Source organism: Squalius cephalus (assembly GCF_949319135.1).
Source record: "Squalius cephalus genome assembly, chromosome: 17".
NCBI classification, from domain to species: domain Eukaryota; kingdom Metazoa; phylum Chordata; class Actinopteri; order Cypriniformes; family Leuciscidae; genus Squalius; species Squalius cephalus.
The window spans coordinates 16362747-16382301 of NC_137138.1; the positions used below are offsets into that span (position 1 = coordinate 16362747).

The following is a 19555-nucleotide window of genomic DNA, read 5'->3' on the forward strand; positions in this document are numbered from 1 at the left end:
TAATCTAACCCACGAACCCATTAATCATGAATGTCTCATCCAGGCAGAGGTAATGTGGATTAAACGTAAATAAAACGTAAATAAATAAATGGTTGCCCAAAATGTATTTAGCCTACTATGGCCTCTATGGATTTCATTTCATATAGTTACTTTCAGCCATTTTGTTTAATTTATGACACTGTTGCCCAGTAACTAGAACGCTATTTTTTTATTTTTTTTTGCGGAAAATTGTTACTTTAGTTAGGGTATGTAAACAAAACAATAATAAATCTATACTAGTGCCTAGCCTAGATTTTGTCGGCCCCCCAAAAGTATATAAACCGACATCATATCTGATATTTTGACTACGTATAATGCTAGTCAAAAATGTCTTACAATATCAAAATAATTTGTATATGGTGACATATTTTCCACATACAACCTACTTTTGTCCCTATACACCTTGAAAAAAAAGTAAAAAAATATTTAGGACCAAACTAATAATAAAAAGCAAGAACATTTTTATTTAGGGTAGAGGTCTAGTCTAGCTTGCTACTGTTTGACAGATTAGTCTATGTGGCACTAATTTAGGAATGACTTTTAGAACACCTGTTGAAAACTTATGCAATGCTGTTTGCTACATATCACTCTTTTTTTTGTGTATTTGATAACTGTCAAAGACTTCTTGACAAAGAATGTCATTGCAAAACAAATTACAGTGATTTTGTTAAAGTATGCACCGATTCAGTAAAAGCAGCTCATGCTCAATATATAAATAAGAAACAAATTATGTGTTTTTGGACTATTTTACAGATAATAGTTGATTGCATAATTGTGATTATGTATGTAGCATGTCCCGTTATTCTCTATAGTATATAGGGTCCATGAACTGAGCAGTCAGAGTACACATCCTATTCACTAAACCCAGATCTTCTTACCATCATAATGGAAAATCAATTTGCTAGAGTGGTGAGCAAGTTGCTGCTGTGCATTTGTTGCAGTCATGTGTACGACGACCATTCTGATGCTCCATGGCATTCTGCTGGAATAAAAGGCACTTTGTAATTGGGTAACATTTTAAAAGCTGGGACAAAGGCTGTGGAAAGTGATTTGAATAAGTTCGCATTTTTCTTCTTCTGAAGTTCCTGGAATTGAATTGCCAGGATGAGTCCTGTCCTCTTGCTATCTTTGGTACTGTCAGGTAAGTCCAGTGCTGCTTCTTTTTTTTTTTACTGAATTAAGTATACAATCATTCAGTTATAGCTACTTGCATTAACATTTATTATTCAAAGGATACAATACAATTAGAAACATTTGATCTTTCAGTGAACGCTGAACTTGCTGTGAATTTTATGGAATGAATGTGATTGAATTCTGTATGCTGGCAATCCATACTGATAATTATAGCATAATCAGGATCTGCACTTATTAACATTTCTGTACAGCAATTCCACAGGCTGAGTTAGTCCCAGAGAAACCAAAGAGATCTGCTCTGAACCAACTCACCAGGTTACTGCTTCGCAAATACAACAGTGGAGTTCGGCCTGTCCAGAACTGGACCAAACCAACTACCATTTACATTGACCTTATAATCAAATCTGTCCTGGATGTGGTAAGCACATTTTAACCTTTAGAGAGATACAGTTTATTGCTCAACGTATGATCAATATTGCATATACATCTATCACGTTAAGTTTTTTTATATGCAGTGCATAGGAGTGTGAACTAAATTAACATACTGCACAGGTGTTAAAGTCTGTCTGCTTCCCATGTCAATATAATAAAGTCATTTTGCGCCTGCCTTTTCACAGGACGGACAGACTCAGAAAGTTACCACCAGCATTTGGTATCGCCAAGTGAGTATCAATTCATTTGTCTAATTAGTGGTAATGATTCATAATGAAATCAGCAGCATGGTTGTATAGCATAAACTTTCAGATTCAAATATTCTGATGTGCATTGTTTATGGTAGCTTTTTAAAAAATGTTTGACATTTGACTTTAACCTGAACATTTACTTTTATTCTGAATAATATCAATAAACCAATTAAATTTTAACAACGAAGTTTCATAAATTTCATTTTGAGACAGGTCCAGCAAAGGAACACACACAATAATCCGATTTTTTAAATGCATGAAATCTAAACATTTCGGAGATCTGAATCTTTCTCATGGGACTTGCTAGGTGGAAACAGTAAACCACATTACTCTAATGTTTCAGATATGGAACGATGAGTTTCTCGTTTGGGATCCTGAAGAGTTTGATGGAATCACTGAAATATCGCTGTCCTCGGATGCCATCTGGGTGCCTGATGTCATCATAAGTGAATTGTATGTACATGATAGATGCATCTCCCCTGCCCACATCACAAGCTCCTTTTGTTTCCTGGAAACGAATTTTGTCGAGTTATACTCTCATTGCATCATATGTCTTCCTCTCTCTCTCTCAGCGTCCATGTTGGCAAATCCCCAGTCATCCCATATGTTTATGTCAACTGCTCAGGAACAGTAAAAAACTACAAACCCATCCAGGTGGTCTCAGCATGTCACCTGGAGATTTATGCCTTTCCCTTTGACAAGCAGAACTGCACTCTGACCTTTCGCAGCTGGCTCCACTCAGGTAAATGACTCGCTCATACACAGCTCGTGCTTTCACTCCTTTACAAACAAGCTGGTCTCCGGATAATGAGAGTTGCTGTGATTACTGAGTGTTTTTGATCAGCCCTGGTTAGAATCTTTTAAAAGCTGACACTTTAAATGAGGTTCTCACAAACCTGCCAACATAAATACTTAATTCTACCGTAACACAATGAACTGCTGGTGTGTTTCTCTGACAGTGAGTGAAGTGGATTTAGCTCTATGGAGGCCTGCTGAGGAAATCGCCAGCGACACAAGAGAGTTCATGAATGATGGTGAATGGGAGCTGCTGTCTGTCCCTTCTCACTACTGGACATTGAATCTAGAGGACAGAGACTACGCGCAGATTCAGTTTAATGTGAGTTTATTCAAGCAGTAAAAATGACATTCAATGGCAGCTTTTCAATTACACATTGTTTCAAAGCAGCTTTACAGTAAATCAGAAAACATTAATGTTTATAATACACTGTAAAAAAAAATTACATCCCCAAGTCAAAAATTTCTAGTGACTGGTCACATCTAAATTTTTCAATTAGTCTGGCGTATTATTTCTCATTGAGCCAATGTTAACAGACTATTGCAACAAGAATTGCACTTGGGCCAATTTAAAAATTTAAAGCCGTATATCTTTAGATTAGATCTGGGCGATAATAAAGTTTACATTCTGAACCTGAGATGATTTAATCAAGCAGTTGGGATTTACTAATGTATATCGCTTTACGTGAGTGCAACAATGCGGATAAATGAATGAAATGAAATGAATTCATATAAAATAATAGAGCTGTGCAATAATATTGTTTCATTTTTGAGACAATATATGCAATCACACAGCCGGGATATTATTTATATAAATAATGTATTGCCTTACATGAGTGTACTGTATGTATGCGCTGTACAGTATATCCAAATTTATATTGCTGGACGATAATATTGTTTATTTTTTGCGAGGATATAAGCAATCAATGAGTTGAGATTTGTATGTCGCTTTACGTAAAGTTAGATTTTCTAGTTATTATTATTATTAGACAATCATTTTGTCTACTTAAACTTTATTACAGTTGACTGCAATTGTTCAATCAACAACCGATGGACAGAACCAAGTCTCGGCACTACATTTTTTTTTCTTTTTCAATCGTTTCACTCAAATGCACATCAAGATCTGTCGCTACTTCCTTCACATTGCGACTTTAAAATCTAATGTGATTTAATTTGAAATCATTTCAAAATATATTTCAATTTAATGATTACATTTTATTTTAATTTCTAAAATGAAATAATATTTCAATGTACTTTTCTATTTACTTATCACTGCCAAATTTGACTTGAATTTGGTGTTCGACAAATGTTCATTTTGGAGGCTGACTGAGACGTTGGCACGTAACAGTCCGCCGGACACACTAGAGTACTGACAGCATGCGGTCTGACGCGCCACAACCCTTCTCCAACCTTTGCATGGCTGTTAGCGGACTCGCACTAATGCTAATAGATGAGGCTTAGCGGCAGACAACACACAGCAAGGATGATGATAATGAGACTGTCTTTCTGGCATTTGATCAATGAACGTCGTGTTCAGTGGGAGAAATAGGCCAATAGCTCACACTCGTGGGCAATCCACCCTGTTCCACTAAGATAGGCACACCATGGAAACGGCTGTGTTCTTTGATTACCTTTGCTCTGCGGCTCATTGACGAAGCCATTTAGAGATCCATATTTGTGTTTTTTACTCATTGGGCAAATGGGTGGGGAACATGTTTAAGTCAGTATGAAATTGCTCTTTGTTGTACTGTGAAAGCTTAAGCATCCTTAGATAAGGAAAGTGAAATGAATGGTCCTGATCCAGATGAGGGGCAGCGAGGGGTAATAGCTCAATGGCAGTGAGGTTCGGTTCTCAGGGGGAGCTGAGGTGTGGGAAAACAATTTCAGTTCTAGAATGAGAAATCGGACCGATTTAGCAAATCCAGGAAATGGGGAGAAGGCTTACGCTTGTTATGTATTCCTCTTCAGACACAGCCATTTCAGACTGCTCCTAGAGCACTCTTTTGCTCCTGATGACAAGTGATGAAATAAATCTCACCCAGAGAGCGTTCAATCCCAGCCAGTCTCGTCTCTCTCTGAAGGTGCTGATCCGCAGGCGCCCCCTGCTGTACGTGGTAGGTCTGCTCATCCCCAGCATCTTCTTCATGGTGGTGGATGTCACCAGTTTCTATCTGCCTCCGAACAGTGGAACTCGCATCACTTTCAAGACCAGCATTCTCCTGGGCTTCACTGTAATCAGAGTCAATCTGATGGATGAAATCCCTGCCACAGCCATTAAAACACCCCTCATTGGTATAGTACAGCCAGAGCTTTTCCTAATCACAATGTTTCCCTATTAACAACACTCTGACGGGCAGCAACCTCACCTCACTGACAACAATGTCTGCTCTTTTTGCCATAGGGGTCTTCTTTGCTGTTTGCATGGCGCTGCTGGTGCTTAGTTTGTCATTGTCCATTTTCGTAGTGAAGCTTTTGCATTACAGTGAGAACGAAGTCAAGGAGATGTCCATATCGGCTTGCTTGCTAGACAAATACGGCTCGATGGACCAGAGCTTTATTGAGAGCGCTTTCACCTCGATGAAGACACTGGATGATATGGAGCAATCAGGGGGTAGGAGAGAGAACATTATCCATTCATCATGTTTTTTACAGGTTCTATTCCTTGACATTAGTTATAAACAACATTCATTTGTTAATGTTAACAGTACTAATACTGTATTGTTAACATTTAAGTAATACTGAATATTCTTATATAACAGTTTATAATAATACATTTAAAACAATTATATAATAAATTATGGACTAACAACCAAAAGTTTGTTCAAAAATGAACATTATCTAGATTAATCAAATATATATATATTTGTTATATCACTCGCTGAGGGGAGTGACGACAAATTTGAAATCTTTCCCTCTTCTGACCAACATAATCAATCTCTCTATATTTTTCCCTCTTTTGAAAAAATGTGGGAACTCTATTACAGTTTTTTTTTTTCTTGCTATAAAACAAAATGGAAATACAAAAATTATTATTTTTTTATATAAAAATAATTATATCTCCACGTTCACCACTATAGAAGTTTACCCAACTTGGAAAATTCTCTATATAGATCAGTGGTTCGTACTCACCATTGTCCATGGCAACACTGTATAGGTGCTACTTTTATGTCTCTTGTAACACTGTAAATTCACGCTCTCTTTTTTCTGTAGAAGCAAGTTAGTGAAAATATCCTCAGAGGACTTCAGTAGGCTATCAATATCACTGTAATATTGTTGCAATGTTCGTTTTAAAGCTTTAAGATATTATATCTCATTTATTGTGTTTGTGTGTGTATATATATATATCACATGATTCTAAATGGTTTTGTTGTCTTTGATTCAGGCTACGAGTCTGATCTCTCTCCAGAGCCAGACCTGTTCTCCCTGACAGATGTCTCGAACAGTGACTCTTCACTGGAGAAAATCCTGCAGGAGGTGGTGTCTCTCAGACTGTACCTTCAGGAGGAGGACAGTGAGGGCATTTCACAGTCTTACTGGGTGGAACTGTGCCTGAAAGTGGACAAGCTCCTCTTCTGCATGTACCTGATGTTTATGTTCATCTATGTGATGACTCTACTGCTGCTCTGGGGAACCTGGAGCTCTGCCTGAAAAAAAGAGGTGTGACGAGAAGAGAAAGATTGAGTTAATACAAAGTGACAGATTCCACAGCTGTGCAGTTTCAGTTTTAAAGTATCAAACAATTAATTGCAATTGATGCCTACTATTCACATTCATTCAGATGTGCTTCTGCAGATTGACACGTAACAAAAAATTTGACCAGTTTCCTGGGAGATTATTGTAAAACATTTGAACTTTCTTTCAGATGTAAAAATCGTAAAGACTGGCTGCAAGCAAGCATTCTTTCTGTTGTATGTGTTTGTATTGAGTAGAATAAAGGAAAACAAATTATTGTACTAATTTGTATTTATTGTCTTTCTCTTCCATGATTCTCTTAATAATTGTAGCACATCTCTCTGACATTAAATCTCCACTCATGAGAATGGAGGTGTTTATTTATGTTAATACTTTTTAAAGGTTATGTTAAACCTTTGAATGTTAAATATTCAAGTGGAGATGGAGTGGAACTCAAATGTAGAATCTTAGGTTGGCTCGATTACGTTATATAAACATTTTACTATAACTGCTTTGGTAATATTTTTTACTGTTGCAAAATATGAAAATGCTTGCAAATAAATCATTTTGCAAAATAATTTGTATTGTTGAGATGTTTTGAGATTTTGTTCTGCTAAAACTCCAAATAAATTATTTTATTTTTATTATATTATTGACATTTATATATAATGTCAGCATTTCTGTCCTGGATGGTAAAAAAAAATTAAAAAAATCTTACTAATGAAAATTCAGTGAAAAACTGTTTCAGCAAGAAATCTAAATCCTAATTCCAATTAAATCCATTTCTAAATTAACTGATTTTTATTAAACTGATTTAATATCTGAATAAATTTGACAATATACGCTTACATAAACATATGTCATTTTTAAGGGCAAGAACAGGTAGCAATACATCCTTAAAATTTTTTTTAAAGAGCATTCTTTGAAACATCACACATAACATATAATGAGACTGAAGAACCCTTTCCTGTAACATAATCATATATCAAGCTCCAGTTTCCTTACTGAAAAATAAACCACAATCACTTCCACGTCACTATCACTATAGTACATTTTCATTACAGAGCTTCTCAGAGCTGCCTGTCCAGTCAGAAAAAAATAATAAAAAAATAATACATAATTCAATTCCTCATCAAAATTCTGATAATATTTTCCTGACTCAAATCTAATCACCTGCCTATTGCCAAGCTAATTAAGTCTCATCATGGCTGGGCGAAGTATTAGATCACAGTTTAATGTAGTAGTCTAAGTGCTCATGGAAATTGACTTGAACTTGGTGGTGAAATATGACCCATGAAATGTCAAAGGTAGCTGTAATATGCGCCCTCCGCTGTTGAGGGGAAAAACATAAACACACTTTATGCTGTTTAACCTATTATATTTAAAATATTTACACCACTATGCTTTATCCTTAAGGCGAGGCCTTATCAAAGATAGTGCTCACAAACTATACCAACTGTATCATGTTTATACCAACTGTATACTACAATATTTATACAGTTAATAAATATATATGTATAATAAATTGTATTTTATCTGTTATTTTTTCAAGATTACAGAATGCTTGCTATGCTTATATAGTTAATTCTCTCCTATGTGACTCTTGGGACAAGCTGAAGTGCTTTCTGACCTGGCTAAACTGTGGGATGATGATGATGCAGAGAAGGGAGGGTGGACTAAGTGCTGTAATGACAGCCCGAGCGCTTCTGGAAAGCTCAGAGATAACTAATGGAGCTAAGAGAGCATCACTGGAAGGAAGCAGCACCAGGCTAGAAGCCTGCGAGAAGAACCCAGGGCAACGCCAAACAGCTCGGCACAATGAAGTGTTCAGCACTCTGGACAGCTCTCTGCGTTTGTATCTATGGGACGGTGGTGAATTGCTCAGGTAACTTTTCTCAAACTTTTGACTTTGGTTATAAGAACAGCTCGCGTTTGAGCTTTAAAACAAACGAGCGCTGTACTTTCACATTAAATTGCCTCATCTCAAAACCCAATGGAGATCTACACTCAAGTCTGATGCTCCAAATTGCTGTATTTGTTGGCAGCTCGACAGGTTTTGAAACACTATCAATTATTGCAATTAATCGACATGCTTTCGCGTATTACTGTCTTTAAACTGTCTAATGCAGAAGCTAAAGTTAAATGAAGTAAAAGTGATAGTGACTAATCTTTTGTCTCGGTGTAGTGAAGAAGCTGAGCAGTAACACTGGGCGCTTCGCCAATGCCACTCTGGTTCGATTAAATGAGTTTTTAAGTGCCGGATATAAGAAAGGAGTTCGACCAGTGCGCGACTGGAGACAGTCAACGACGGTGGCCATTGACCTCATGGTTTATGCGATCCTCAATGTGGTGGGTAGAATTCTCAAACGTCTATTAATTATGCAAACTAATCATTTATTCAATTATTTATGAAATATTTTGTGTATTTTTCGTGCCACACAGGATGAGAAGAACCAGGTCTTGACAACATATGTTTGGTACAGACAGGTATGTTGGTTGAAAATATTAATTTAATTTAATTAATTTCACGCACTACAAGTCTCTGCAACACTGCTACTGAATCGAATTTACAGCGCGACCAATGATCCGATTCCTGAAGGAATGACTCTTATGAGCCGGTTCTTTTTAGTGAATCAACAACTCACAGCGCGAGCAGTGTAACTTCGATAAACAACATGAAACACATACAACGTGATTCACGAACAACTAACTCATACAAGACGGGTCTTTTTTGTGTGTATCAACAATGTAAGCTACGACAAAACCGACTCCCAAATGACTTTTTTCTTGTTAGTAAACCGTAAACAGCAAACGTTCGTTTGACAGAATGTATGACTGAACGGTTATTTTTAGTGATTTAAAAACTTACAACGTGACAGTTATTATAGTCCGATTCATGAATCGATTTACAAGTTATTAAGCTTTAACTTTCATTTCCGTCTCCAAATTAAACAAGAACAGTTATGTTGTAGGCCTAAGTTACCTAATTGAGGAATATTTGATTTGATTCTTTTTTGATATTTACTTGACATTTCTCTCACCTTAAAAGCAATGGATAGATGAGTTTCTTACGTGGGATCCTGAAGAATTTGATGAAGTCAAACAGATTTCCATTCCCACTGCCAACATCTGGGTTCCAGATATTCTTATCAATGAATTGTGAGTATTGAGACGTTAATGAGACACTTTTGAAACATCTCAGTGGGCTCTTCACAGCAGTCCTTTATAAACACTCTCTTTGTTCCCTGCAGCGTGGATGTAGGAAAGTCTCCTGATATTCCTTACGTCTATGTAGGCCATACCGGGCTTGTTCGCAACTATAAGCCTATCCAGGTGGTGACCGCCTGCTCCCTCAATATCTACAACTTTCCTTATGATGTCCAAAAATGTAGCCTGACTTTCCAGAGCTGGCTGCACACAAGTAAGTGAACATGAGTAAGCTCAAGAGAGATCATTCAGATTCATCACTGACAAAATGGACAGTTTTCCAAGATTCCAAGTCTTAAACCACATTTACAGAAGAAATAAGAAGGCTCTAATGTATTATTGCAGAAATGATTCAAGCACAATAAAAAGAAGCAACATGGCTTTTCCTAAAAGACGAAGGAACTGACCTTTAACCTTATCTCATCCCATAGCTAAAGACATCAACATCACACTAATGAGAACCCCCGAGGAAGTAATGAACGACAAGCGTGTGTTCATGAACCAGGGAGAATGGGAGCTGCTTCATGTCCTCTCCACATACAACAAGTTCAGCATAGATAATGATGATTTCTATGCCGAAATGAAGTTTACTGTGAGTAACGTAATAATACCAAATTAAGCCACGGCACACATTAGCATTTGCTTTTGAAAAAAGGGGAACGCTTTAGAATACTGTTCCGTCGTTAATGAATAACTACACAGGAACAAATGAGCAATGCAATTTTAGCATTCTAGAAACTACTATAACAAGAAACACCAAGTAACAAATTAGTAATTAATAGCACTCAGTTGAATGAGGTAGTTCACTATTAACTAATCAATAACAATTTTTTCATACCTCCCAGAGGACTACTAAGAACTACTATATACAGGTTCATAATTCACATGAATAATGCATAATGTATAATTCATTCTAAAGTGAAGATCATGGTAACACATTGGTAATAATTCAAGTATTATCAAATCCTTCAGAAGGAATTTCTAATTATTTGTAACAGTATTCTAAAGTAAAAGTTTAACCAATTTAAAATGAACTACGGATAAATATGTATCAGCATATAAATACAGTAACATTTGCGCAAAAAAAAAAAGAAACGCCAAGCTACAGAACAAACTCTTTCCAACACCAGTGTTGGGGAAAGTTACATTTTAAAGTAATGTGTTACAATCATAGACAGTAAAAATAAAAAATAAAATAAAAATACAATTGTTGTCAATTTTAAAAGTAATACGTAGTTACTTTAGTTACTTGAAAAAAGGTAATCTGATTACATAACTCGCAATGCGTTACCTGAACACTGCCCAAAACTCTAAAGTTCAAAAGGCTGGTGGAAGTAAGGTTTGGAAGATATTATGACTATAATAATTATTACTCTGCAAGGATGCATCCAAATTAAATGCATTTATAATGTTACAAAAGATTTCAATTTTTTTTTTTGTGATCAACTTTTTATTGTCTTTAGAAATAACATCCATTCAAACAAACAGACAGACAGGGAAGGGGGAGCAACAGACATATTATCCATAATTTAACAATATGGAAAAAAACAACAAAAAAAACCTTATATAGTCATTCCTTTATATAGTCCAATATGTTGGAAGAAAAACATTGCCATGCATCAATGGTACTAGGTTTAGCTTTGTTCATTTATGCTGTTGTACATTCACAAGTCACTATTTTATGTAAGCTATGAATCCAATATGTTTTTGCACACATGTGCGGAGTAAACCAGTTCTGTATTATTGTCTTTCATTCTCAACATTCTCTTTTGCAATGAACTTATACAAAGATCAGAATCATCATTGAGAAGACATAAACCCGGATTAGACATATCAATTTGTAGTAAAGAGGACAAAACCAAGTTTACATTAGAAAAGATTTCTATTTTTATTGAACTTCTATTTCTATTGAATTCATCAAAGAATCCTGACAAAGGGTGTCTCAATCTTTCCACAAAAACACTAGCAGAAATAATAATGTTTCTTGAGCACTAAATCAGCATATTAGAATGATTTCTGAAGGATCATTTCTAAAGGATCATTCAGCTTTGCCATCACAGGAATAAACTACATTTTAAAATATATTAAAATATAAAACAAAATTGTAATATTTCAAATAACACGGTTTTGCCTGATTTTTTTTTTTTTTTTTTAAATACTAACGACTCCAAACTTTTGAATGGTAGTGTACCACTAAATGGACATGCACCAAATGTCAGGTCACATTTCTTTTGGAAAGCACTTTTAAATTAGTGCCAGAGTGAAAGAAAAACAAAGTGAGATAGATCATCGGATTATTGCCAGAAGGAAACACGTCTCTTTCTTTAATCGCCAGGTTGTGATCCGACGCAGACCTCTGTTCTACACAGTCAACCTCCTGTTGCCCAGCATATTCCTGATGGTGATGGACATTGTTGGATTCTACCTGCCTCCAGACAGTGGAGAGAGAGTCTCCTTCAAGATCACTCTGCTCCTGGGCTATTCTGTCTTTCTCATCATCGTCTCAGACACTCTGCCAGCGACTGCCATAGGGACCCCTCTCATTGGTAATGAGGTCTTTCTGTTTCATAGAACATGACCTGATGCATTTCAATCATTCATTCTGTATTCCCTGATTGAGGAAGCGTATAATTATGTGAGAGAGGTGACATTTTGAATTTAGTCTACTGCATCTAGAGCATATTAAATGTTTTAATTGTTTGTAGCAATTTGTGTGATCCAATACAGTTTCCTCTCAGCCGGGCGGAATTGCGCAGACCGAAAACAAGAGATTTCTTGAGTGTTTCAACTGAAGTCAATCCGCATGTTTATTGATTTTCAGTATAGAACTGCTGCTGTGAGGAAGCTTGTGCGGAAATACACTGATTAATTTGAGAGATAAGGAGAGCAGCCGAGAACACTACAGAGGTTTCAGGTTCAAATGCAATTGCAAAACTAATGCTGTCAAACACACTAAAGCCCACAGAGGACACGCAAGGTTTTTTTTTTTTTCTTTCTTGAGAAAGATCATGAGAACTACTCATCTAAACAAGTGAATACAGCAATAAACCAGCGTGACTCTGGGAAAATCAGCAATATTATTATCTTGACACGGTTAGCATAAATTCACAATCTAATTTGAGCCAGGAAATAAACATTATATGATTTTGAAAAAAATGACAACAGAGAAACTTTATGTAAAGGAAATGAATGTGAAATATTTAAGATCCTATAATCTGCAAATTTGTGAAATTGATCATGTGATTATATATACATGGTCAGCATTCACTTCTATCTGTCATCAGGTTGTACACAAACTTGAGGAGATCATGCAGCTAGAGTTATATACTTATTATTAAAGAAATATATTAAAAAAATAAAAATAAAAAGGTAAGTATTTTTGGTCAGGGGTCTTTTGGACCACACTCTCTATATATGTATTTTTCTTTAGATACTGTGTAAAATAAGGCCAGTTATCACATACATTATTTTTTTTTACTTATAAAATTAATATTTTTATTTAGTAAAGATGCATTAAATTGATCAAAAGTGAATGTAAAGACATTTGCATTTTTGCAACAACAAAATGTATATATTTCAAATAAATGCTGTTCTTTTGAACTTTCCATTCATCCAAATATCAGAGAAAATCCCAGTTTCAACAAAAATATTAAGCAGCACAACTGCTTTCAACATTGATAATAAAGAAATGTTTCTTGAGCAGCAAATCATGATATTAGAATGATTTCTGAAGGATCATGTGACACTGAAGACTGGAGTAATGATGCTGAAAATCACAGGAAAAACACATTTTAAAACATTCACATAGAAAACAGTTGTAATAATATTTCACAACATTACCTTTTTGACTGTATGTTTGTAAAAAAAAAAAATGCATGAGACTTGTTTCAAAAACATAAAAAAATCATACCGACCCCAAACTTTTGAATAGTGGTGTATAATAAGGAAATGAATTGTTCTGGATTCGATATTTTAATTCTTACATTCTGCAAGCATATGCTACATTCTGTGTTTCTGGCCATTAATAGCATGCTTTGCTCAGTAACGTTGTGCTATGTCTGTGTGTTTGAGTGTAGGTGTGTACTTTGTGGTATGCATGGCGCTGCTGGTCATCAGTCTGACCGAGTCGGTTTTGATCGTGAGGCTGGTGCACAAGCAGGACCTTCAGTCCCGTGTCCCGCAGTGGGTCAAACACCTGGTGCTGGAGAAGGCCACAGTCCTGCTCTGCATTCGCAACAGGAAGGTCTGCTCGCTCCTCTCGCAGGGATCCGACCTGCCGCTCTACAAAGAGAACAACATGAACACAGGTAACTGACCCTTCGCTAAGCCCCTCTTGACCAATCCTACCTTAGCAACTGTTTCCTTTCGCTAAAAAAGGGTTATTTACATTTTGAGATTTTGGGCTTTTTGGCTTTTTCGCAAAGTGTTCTTTCAGACTAGTTGAAAGAAAACATCCAAAATACACTTTTAAGTGTACCTTTTAGAGCACTTTATCTATTTGCGTCTGAAGAACAGCAGGACGTCATTTTCTGAAGTGTTTTTTGTTCAGAAATCTCCACTTCAGCAGCACTTACATACACCAAACTATACAGTTTTATTCCTATATATGTTCTGAAGGTTTTTACATATGGGTTTGTTCATATATAATTTGCCTGATTTTATACATTTTATTAATGGTGAGAATGTATTTTTCTTCTGGCTGTTGACAGTATTTTCTGATTTGTGACCCTGGATCACAAAACCAGTCATATGTAGCACGGGTATATTTGTGGCAATAGCCAACAATACATTGTATGGGTCAAAATGATCGATTTTTCTTTTATGCCAAAAATCATTAGGATATTAAGGAAAGATCATGTTCCATGAAGATATTTTGTAAATTTCCTAACGTAAATATATAAAACATTTATTTTTATGAGTGAATGCAGCACAATCGCGAACATAAATGGACAAATTTAAAGGCCATTTTTTTGCACCCTCAGATTCCAGATTTTCAAATAGTTGTATCTCTTAATGTAATCAATAAACTGGGCAAGTATGGTGATATCTATTAGTTTTATTTTTTTACCCTATTCATCTGGGGTATCTTGCCTATTAACCTAAAATCTCAGGGCGTACTTCTGGTAAATATTTTATGTCTAAGGGTGACAAAGGTTTTTTGGGAACCCTTGCACTAAATGACCTGGGCAAGGATTTGCTCTTTTCATAATGCAAGTGTTGGCAATTGTTCTAAGTGCATCTTTATAGAAACGTTCAAATATTGTTGTGGCCATAAAGGTTTAGATCCAGTGCTCTTCTAGGTGGTCTGTTTTTGCAGATTAAACAAGCTCTGAAACTCGCCTGTGATTCGTTTTTAAGCGGTTCACTGCAACCACCACAGCTGCGAGGGATCCAGAGACTCCGGGAGAAACCTGGGCTTGAGCCTGTCCACGCGGGACACCGGAGCTCCCGTCATGGACGGCATCCTGCGCGAGATCACCGCCATCCGTCAGTTCATGGAGAAGAAGGATGAGAGCAGGGAGATCGCTAAGGAGTGGCTGCAGGTGGGGTACGTACTGGACGTCCTGCTGTTCCGCATCTACCTGCTCACCGTGTTGGCCTACAGCATCACTTTAGGCACACTGTGGTCCGTCTGGCAGACCGTCTGACCGCAGACGTGGGTCACAGAGGGAAGGCGCCGATTCTGTCTCACTGCTTAAAGTAAACGCAGTGTTTGACGTAGTTTAAGTGCTGGTAATGTGATTGTTATCTCACAAGAGAATAACTTGAGCACCATAGAGGAGAAATGTGCTTTCAAATCAAGAGTTATTACTTGCAGACTGCTGTTCTTACCAGATGAATGCTCTGAAGTCAATGAAAAAAGCATACAGAATACATGTATGATTGTTATATCTGCTAATATTCAGTACTACAGCACAGTTGCAAGTGTGATATTCCTTTCATACAGCAGCAAAACATAAAAAGAAGTGAAAAAATGACCAACTCACATTTTAGATACATTATGGGAAGCTATTTTGGTTGTTTTTTTCCTCCGCTAATGGAAATAGTTCCAAAAGAAGCCAAAGAAAGAAGCTGGAAACTCAGACAAAGCTTTAAAACATATATCAAATGCATGTATAACTCACTTTTAGCAGTGTATTGTCTTTTTTTAAAAGTATTTCAATACTAAGAAAAAAATATCTTCCTTGTACAGATTAATTGCAGGTCAAGGTCAAACATAAACTACCATTTAAAGTTTGGGGTCAGATTTGTTTTTAAATTAAATGAATACTTTTATTCAGCAACAATGCATTAAATAAATCAGAAGTTATGGTTGAGACATTTATAATGCTACAAAAGATTTCCATTTCAAATAAATGAAACTTATTTACCAAAGAATCCTGAGAAAAATGTATCACGGTTTCCTCAAAAATATTAAGCAGAACAACTTATAACATTGATGATTGATGATAAGAAATGTTTCTTGAGCAGCAAATCAGCATATAGAATGATTTCTGAAAGATCATGTGACACTGAAGACTGGAGTAATGATGCTAAAATTATGTTTTAAAGTCGTAATATTAGTTTTGATCAAATAAATGCATCCTTGGTGAGCATAAGAGACTTGAACGACATGACTTGAATGGTAGTGTATGCTAGACTACGCTTCATTTTTAAATGCTGGAACCCAAATCATTTTGGTTTTATATTGTCATGAAAGCAACAATCTATTATTTAGGTTCCAATATCCTCTTCTGTTATCCTGATCAAATCTGTAGTACTGTGAAAAAATATGCTATCCTGTTACTGAAATGAAAACATCCTGTAAAGTGTCTGTATTGTATGTCTTGAGAAGATGTTTGACCGTGTTTGTATTGTGTTCCCTCTCTTCCAGCCCGAGGGCGGTTGAGTTTTAGTCGTTGCCCGTGACACTAAATGTACTAATTGTAAAGATTTTCACCTCACTGGGAATGCACTCAGCAGGCCTGGGGTGATTGGATAAATGCCATCGACACCCTACATAATTAAAGAAGAAAAAAAAATCAGTTAGACAGTAAATGGGAGCATTGATCCCAATACAATCAATGTGGCCACATCTCTCCATCCTGCTTTCTGCTCACCACAGTCCTGAATTTACAGAGTAATTTCACTAAGAATAAGAGTTTGATGTGTGTCTTAGTAAATGCCCGTCTTGATGTAAATTAAATAAATATGTCATTATGATTAATATGATCATAATTACATTTCAACTTTGACCAGCAGAGGGCTTCTAAGGCCATGTAATGCAGGTAAGACAGCTGATGTGAGGGACATCATTACACATACATTACATTCTTTCACTGGTATCTGTAATATTACAGTCTGCACACAATAGGATTCCATTGCCAGACGAATTTCATTATCAACCAAGAACGGAATGTTGGCATGGTGAAGTTGGCAGTGTAATTCCTGAAAGCCATGCACAGTCATAACAACTGGCTTCAAGTGGCATTTGTAGGCTGTTACTTGTTTTGCAGATTCATGTGCTGGAGGTCGTCCACTGGGCCCGCTCGCACCCGCAGGCACGGCTTAGCTGGGAACACAATTGAAGGGATTTGGGAAGACCACGTCCACCATTCAGTCTTTCGCTGTCTAAACTTCCCTTGTGCATTAGATCATATCTGGGTCAAAGAGCAACCAAAGATAGGACGCCCTGCTCGTCACACAAAAGCTATTCACGCAGAGGGGGTCACGTGACCTTTGCCGAAAACTGGCGGTCTTGGGTGCCAGCAGCAACGGCGTCGCCCTTAACGATGCTTCGCTTCCAAACGAAGACAATCTGATCTGAACCATGCAGTCTTTCACAGACGATCATTAAAAAAAATCAGTTTCATCTAAAGAGACCTAATTAAAAGTCTCATTAGCTGAGCACTCTGAGGTAGCATTGTGTGCTATATATGAGGCACATGATTTACAAAGATAGTTAGAAGTGAAAAGATAGCAGCGTTTCATTAGCCACTGTAAATGCGGTTAACAAAGATTTCGCAATGGTTCAAGTTTTTCCACGAATTCGCCGCGTTTCCCAACAGAAGCTGGTTGCTTTGAAAGTGTCCTCTGAGATGTGCTTCGTGCATCGCTGCACTAATGGCAATACACTATATGGACGAATTTTCTTAAGTAATTAGCAGGGACCAATCAACAGTGAGCTGACGTCTAGTGATGGAGGAACTTGTATTATATTGTATAGGCTACTAGTTCGGACTACCTTTCTTCATTATGATCAGTGTTGGGTATAAACTATAATGCATTACTTAGTAATTAATTACAATTACTGTTCATTCTGATGCAATTGCATATAGTCAGTTCAAGAATAACTCATGCAATTTTATATTTAGTTGAAAGAATTAAAAGAGCAGTTAATATCTGTCCCTGTATTGAGGTTGATATGGGATTTAGAAAGTAGTAATGCTATGTTTTTTTTAGAGAGTAATTAGTACAGGAATAATTACACTTAAATATGTAATTAGTAGCTAGTAATTTTAAGTAATTACTAAGAACTTACTGAACCACTGCTTATGATATAATATATACATATTCCATATTTATGTGAAAAGTATTCAGTACATGAATAAATAAGTTCGTAATTTGTGATCACATAAAACTTGTCTGTTTTCATTTACGTAATACAAAAAATATAAATACAAAAATTTGCCAGCAGTTAGGCTGAGCTTTCGCTGTGTGTCTAGCCTTAACACTGGCAGCTGTTTACAATAATTCAACAGGATCATAACTCAAACACACACACAGAGAGTGCTAGACAGATACAATACCAGAGGGAGCATTAGCATAGCAGCGAATTGCCATTATTTGCTCAGATGGTTCCTGGTATTAACACAGAGCTCTATGTAATGAACACAGGCAGACTCACTAAAGCACTGAGGTTTGTATTCTCAGCTTGTCTCCCCCCAGAATAAAAGAGAAGCAGAGACTGCTTTTGTTTCAGTCTATTTCCCTCCGAATGGTAATGAGAGCAGGCAGTGAAGACACAGAACCTGTTCTCTTAATGATACACTACCTGTGACTCCACTTTGCTGTCTTAAGGATTCATCGGATAATGTATTCGCATCAAGATCGCGGTCTTGTTTTGTCCCCCCTACTCTCTTTAACTGTAACATTAAAGTTCGTAGGATATTTGCCATCATCTCAGCTGCAGGTGGTGCTAACTGAAAATGTATCAGGCATGAGCTTTTATTTAGTAGGCTTTTCCTACTCACTTTTTCCCCCCAATAAAAAAATAATAAGGCTGAATCAGACTAATCAGCAGTGTTGGGGAAGATACTTTTAAAAGTAATGCATTACAATATTCGTTAATTAGTTAAATTTTCTTACTTTTGCAATTCCTTTTCTCACCTTGGCTGAGTTTATTTGTTTTTTTAATAATAAAAACAAAAGTTCTATTTTTGGCTCTACTTTTTTGAAAAAGTAACTCCGATATTTTGTCGTAAATTTAAAAGTAATCCATTACTTAACTAGTTACTTGAAAAAAGTAATCGGATTACGTAACTTGCATTACTTGTAATGCGTTTCCCTCAACACTGCTAACGAGTAATGTTTAATCAAACTGTCTAACCTTGTTTTACAGGCTTCAAGATGCCGATAATGAACAACAGCAATTAAGCATCATGAAGAACAGCAAATTAACTCAAAATCTGAAAGACATTTTCAGGTGATTTAAAGAGAAAATTTGAAAACTCATCATTTACTCCCTCATGTCGTTTCCAAGCCTGCATGTACTGTACATTGTTCACGTTTCTCTCTTCTATACAATAGAAGTGGATGGTGACCAGGAGCAGCAGTCCATCCATGCTATTTCTGCTTCGTTTGAAAACAGATTGTAAATGTAAGTTTTTATGTAACCTTATTTTTACAGCTGTGGTCATCATTCACTTTTTATTTTATAAAGAAGAGCATCTTGAACATTCCACATAACATTTCCTTTGGTGTTCCACATAAGACAGTCCATCAAATGGGTTTAAAACTACATGAGGGTGAATAAATAACCAAAT

At 36.4% G+C, this 19555-nt stretch overlaps 2 protein-coding genes across 3 annotated transcripts; both read left to right on the top strand.

Moving 5' to 3' along the window:
* Positions 1-13: 13 nt before the first annotated feature.
* htr3b (5-hydroxytryptamine (serotonin) receptor 3B) lies at positions 14-6602 on the top strand. 2 transcript variants are annotated; one of them, XM_079898566.1, is made up of 10 exons: positions 14-49; positions 1122-1180; positions 1425-1591; positions 1791-1835; positions 2200-2309; positions 2429-2598; positions 2816-2973; positions 4733-4943; positions 5053-5262; positions 6034-6372. In XM_079898566.1, the coding sequence occupies exons 2-10, from the start codon at positions 1144-1146 to the stop codon at positions 6297-6299; spliced, it is 1374 nt and encodes a 457-aa protein (XP_079754692.1). In that variant the 5' UTR covers positions 14-49; positions 1122-1143; the 3' UTR covers positions 6300-6372. The 2 variants fall into 2 exon arrangements, with proteins under 2 accessions (XP_079754692.1, XP_079754693.1); XM_079898567.1 differs by lacking the exon at positions 14-49 and adding an exon at positions 6514-6602 and having other exon boundaries at positions 974-1180; positions 6034-6308.
* A 1539-nt stretch (positions 6603-8141) lies between these two features.
* Positions 8142-15610, top strand: htr3a (5-hydroxytryptamine (serotonin) receptor 3A; the record flags this gene model as incomplete). Its single annotated transcript, XM_079847883.1, has 9 exons — positions 8142-8208; positions 8509-8672; positions 8766-8810; positions 9373-9482; positions 9575-9744; positions 9962-10122; positions 11866-12076; positions 13607-13837; positions 14889-15610. The coding sequence occupies 9 exons, from the start codon at positions 8142-8144 to the stop codon at positions 15176-15178; spliced, it is 1449 nt and encodes a 482-aa protein (XP_079704009.1). The 3' UTR covers positions 15179-15610.
* Between the last annotated feature and the right edge of the window lie 3945 nt (positions 15611-19555).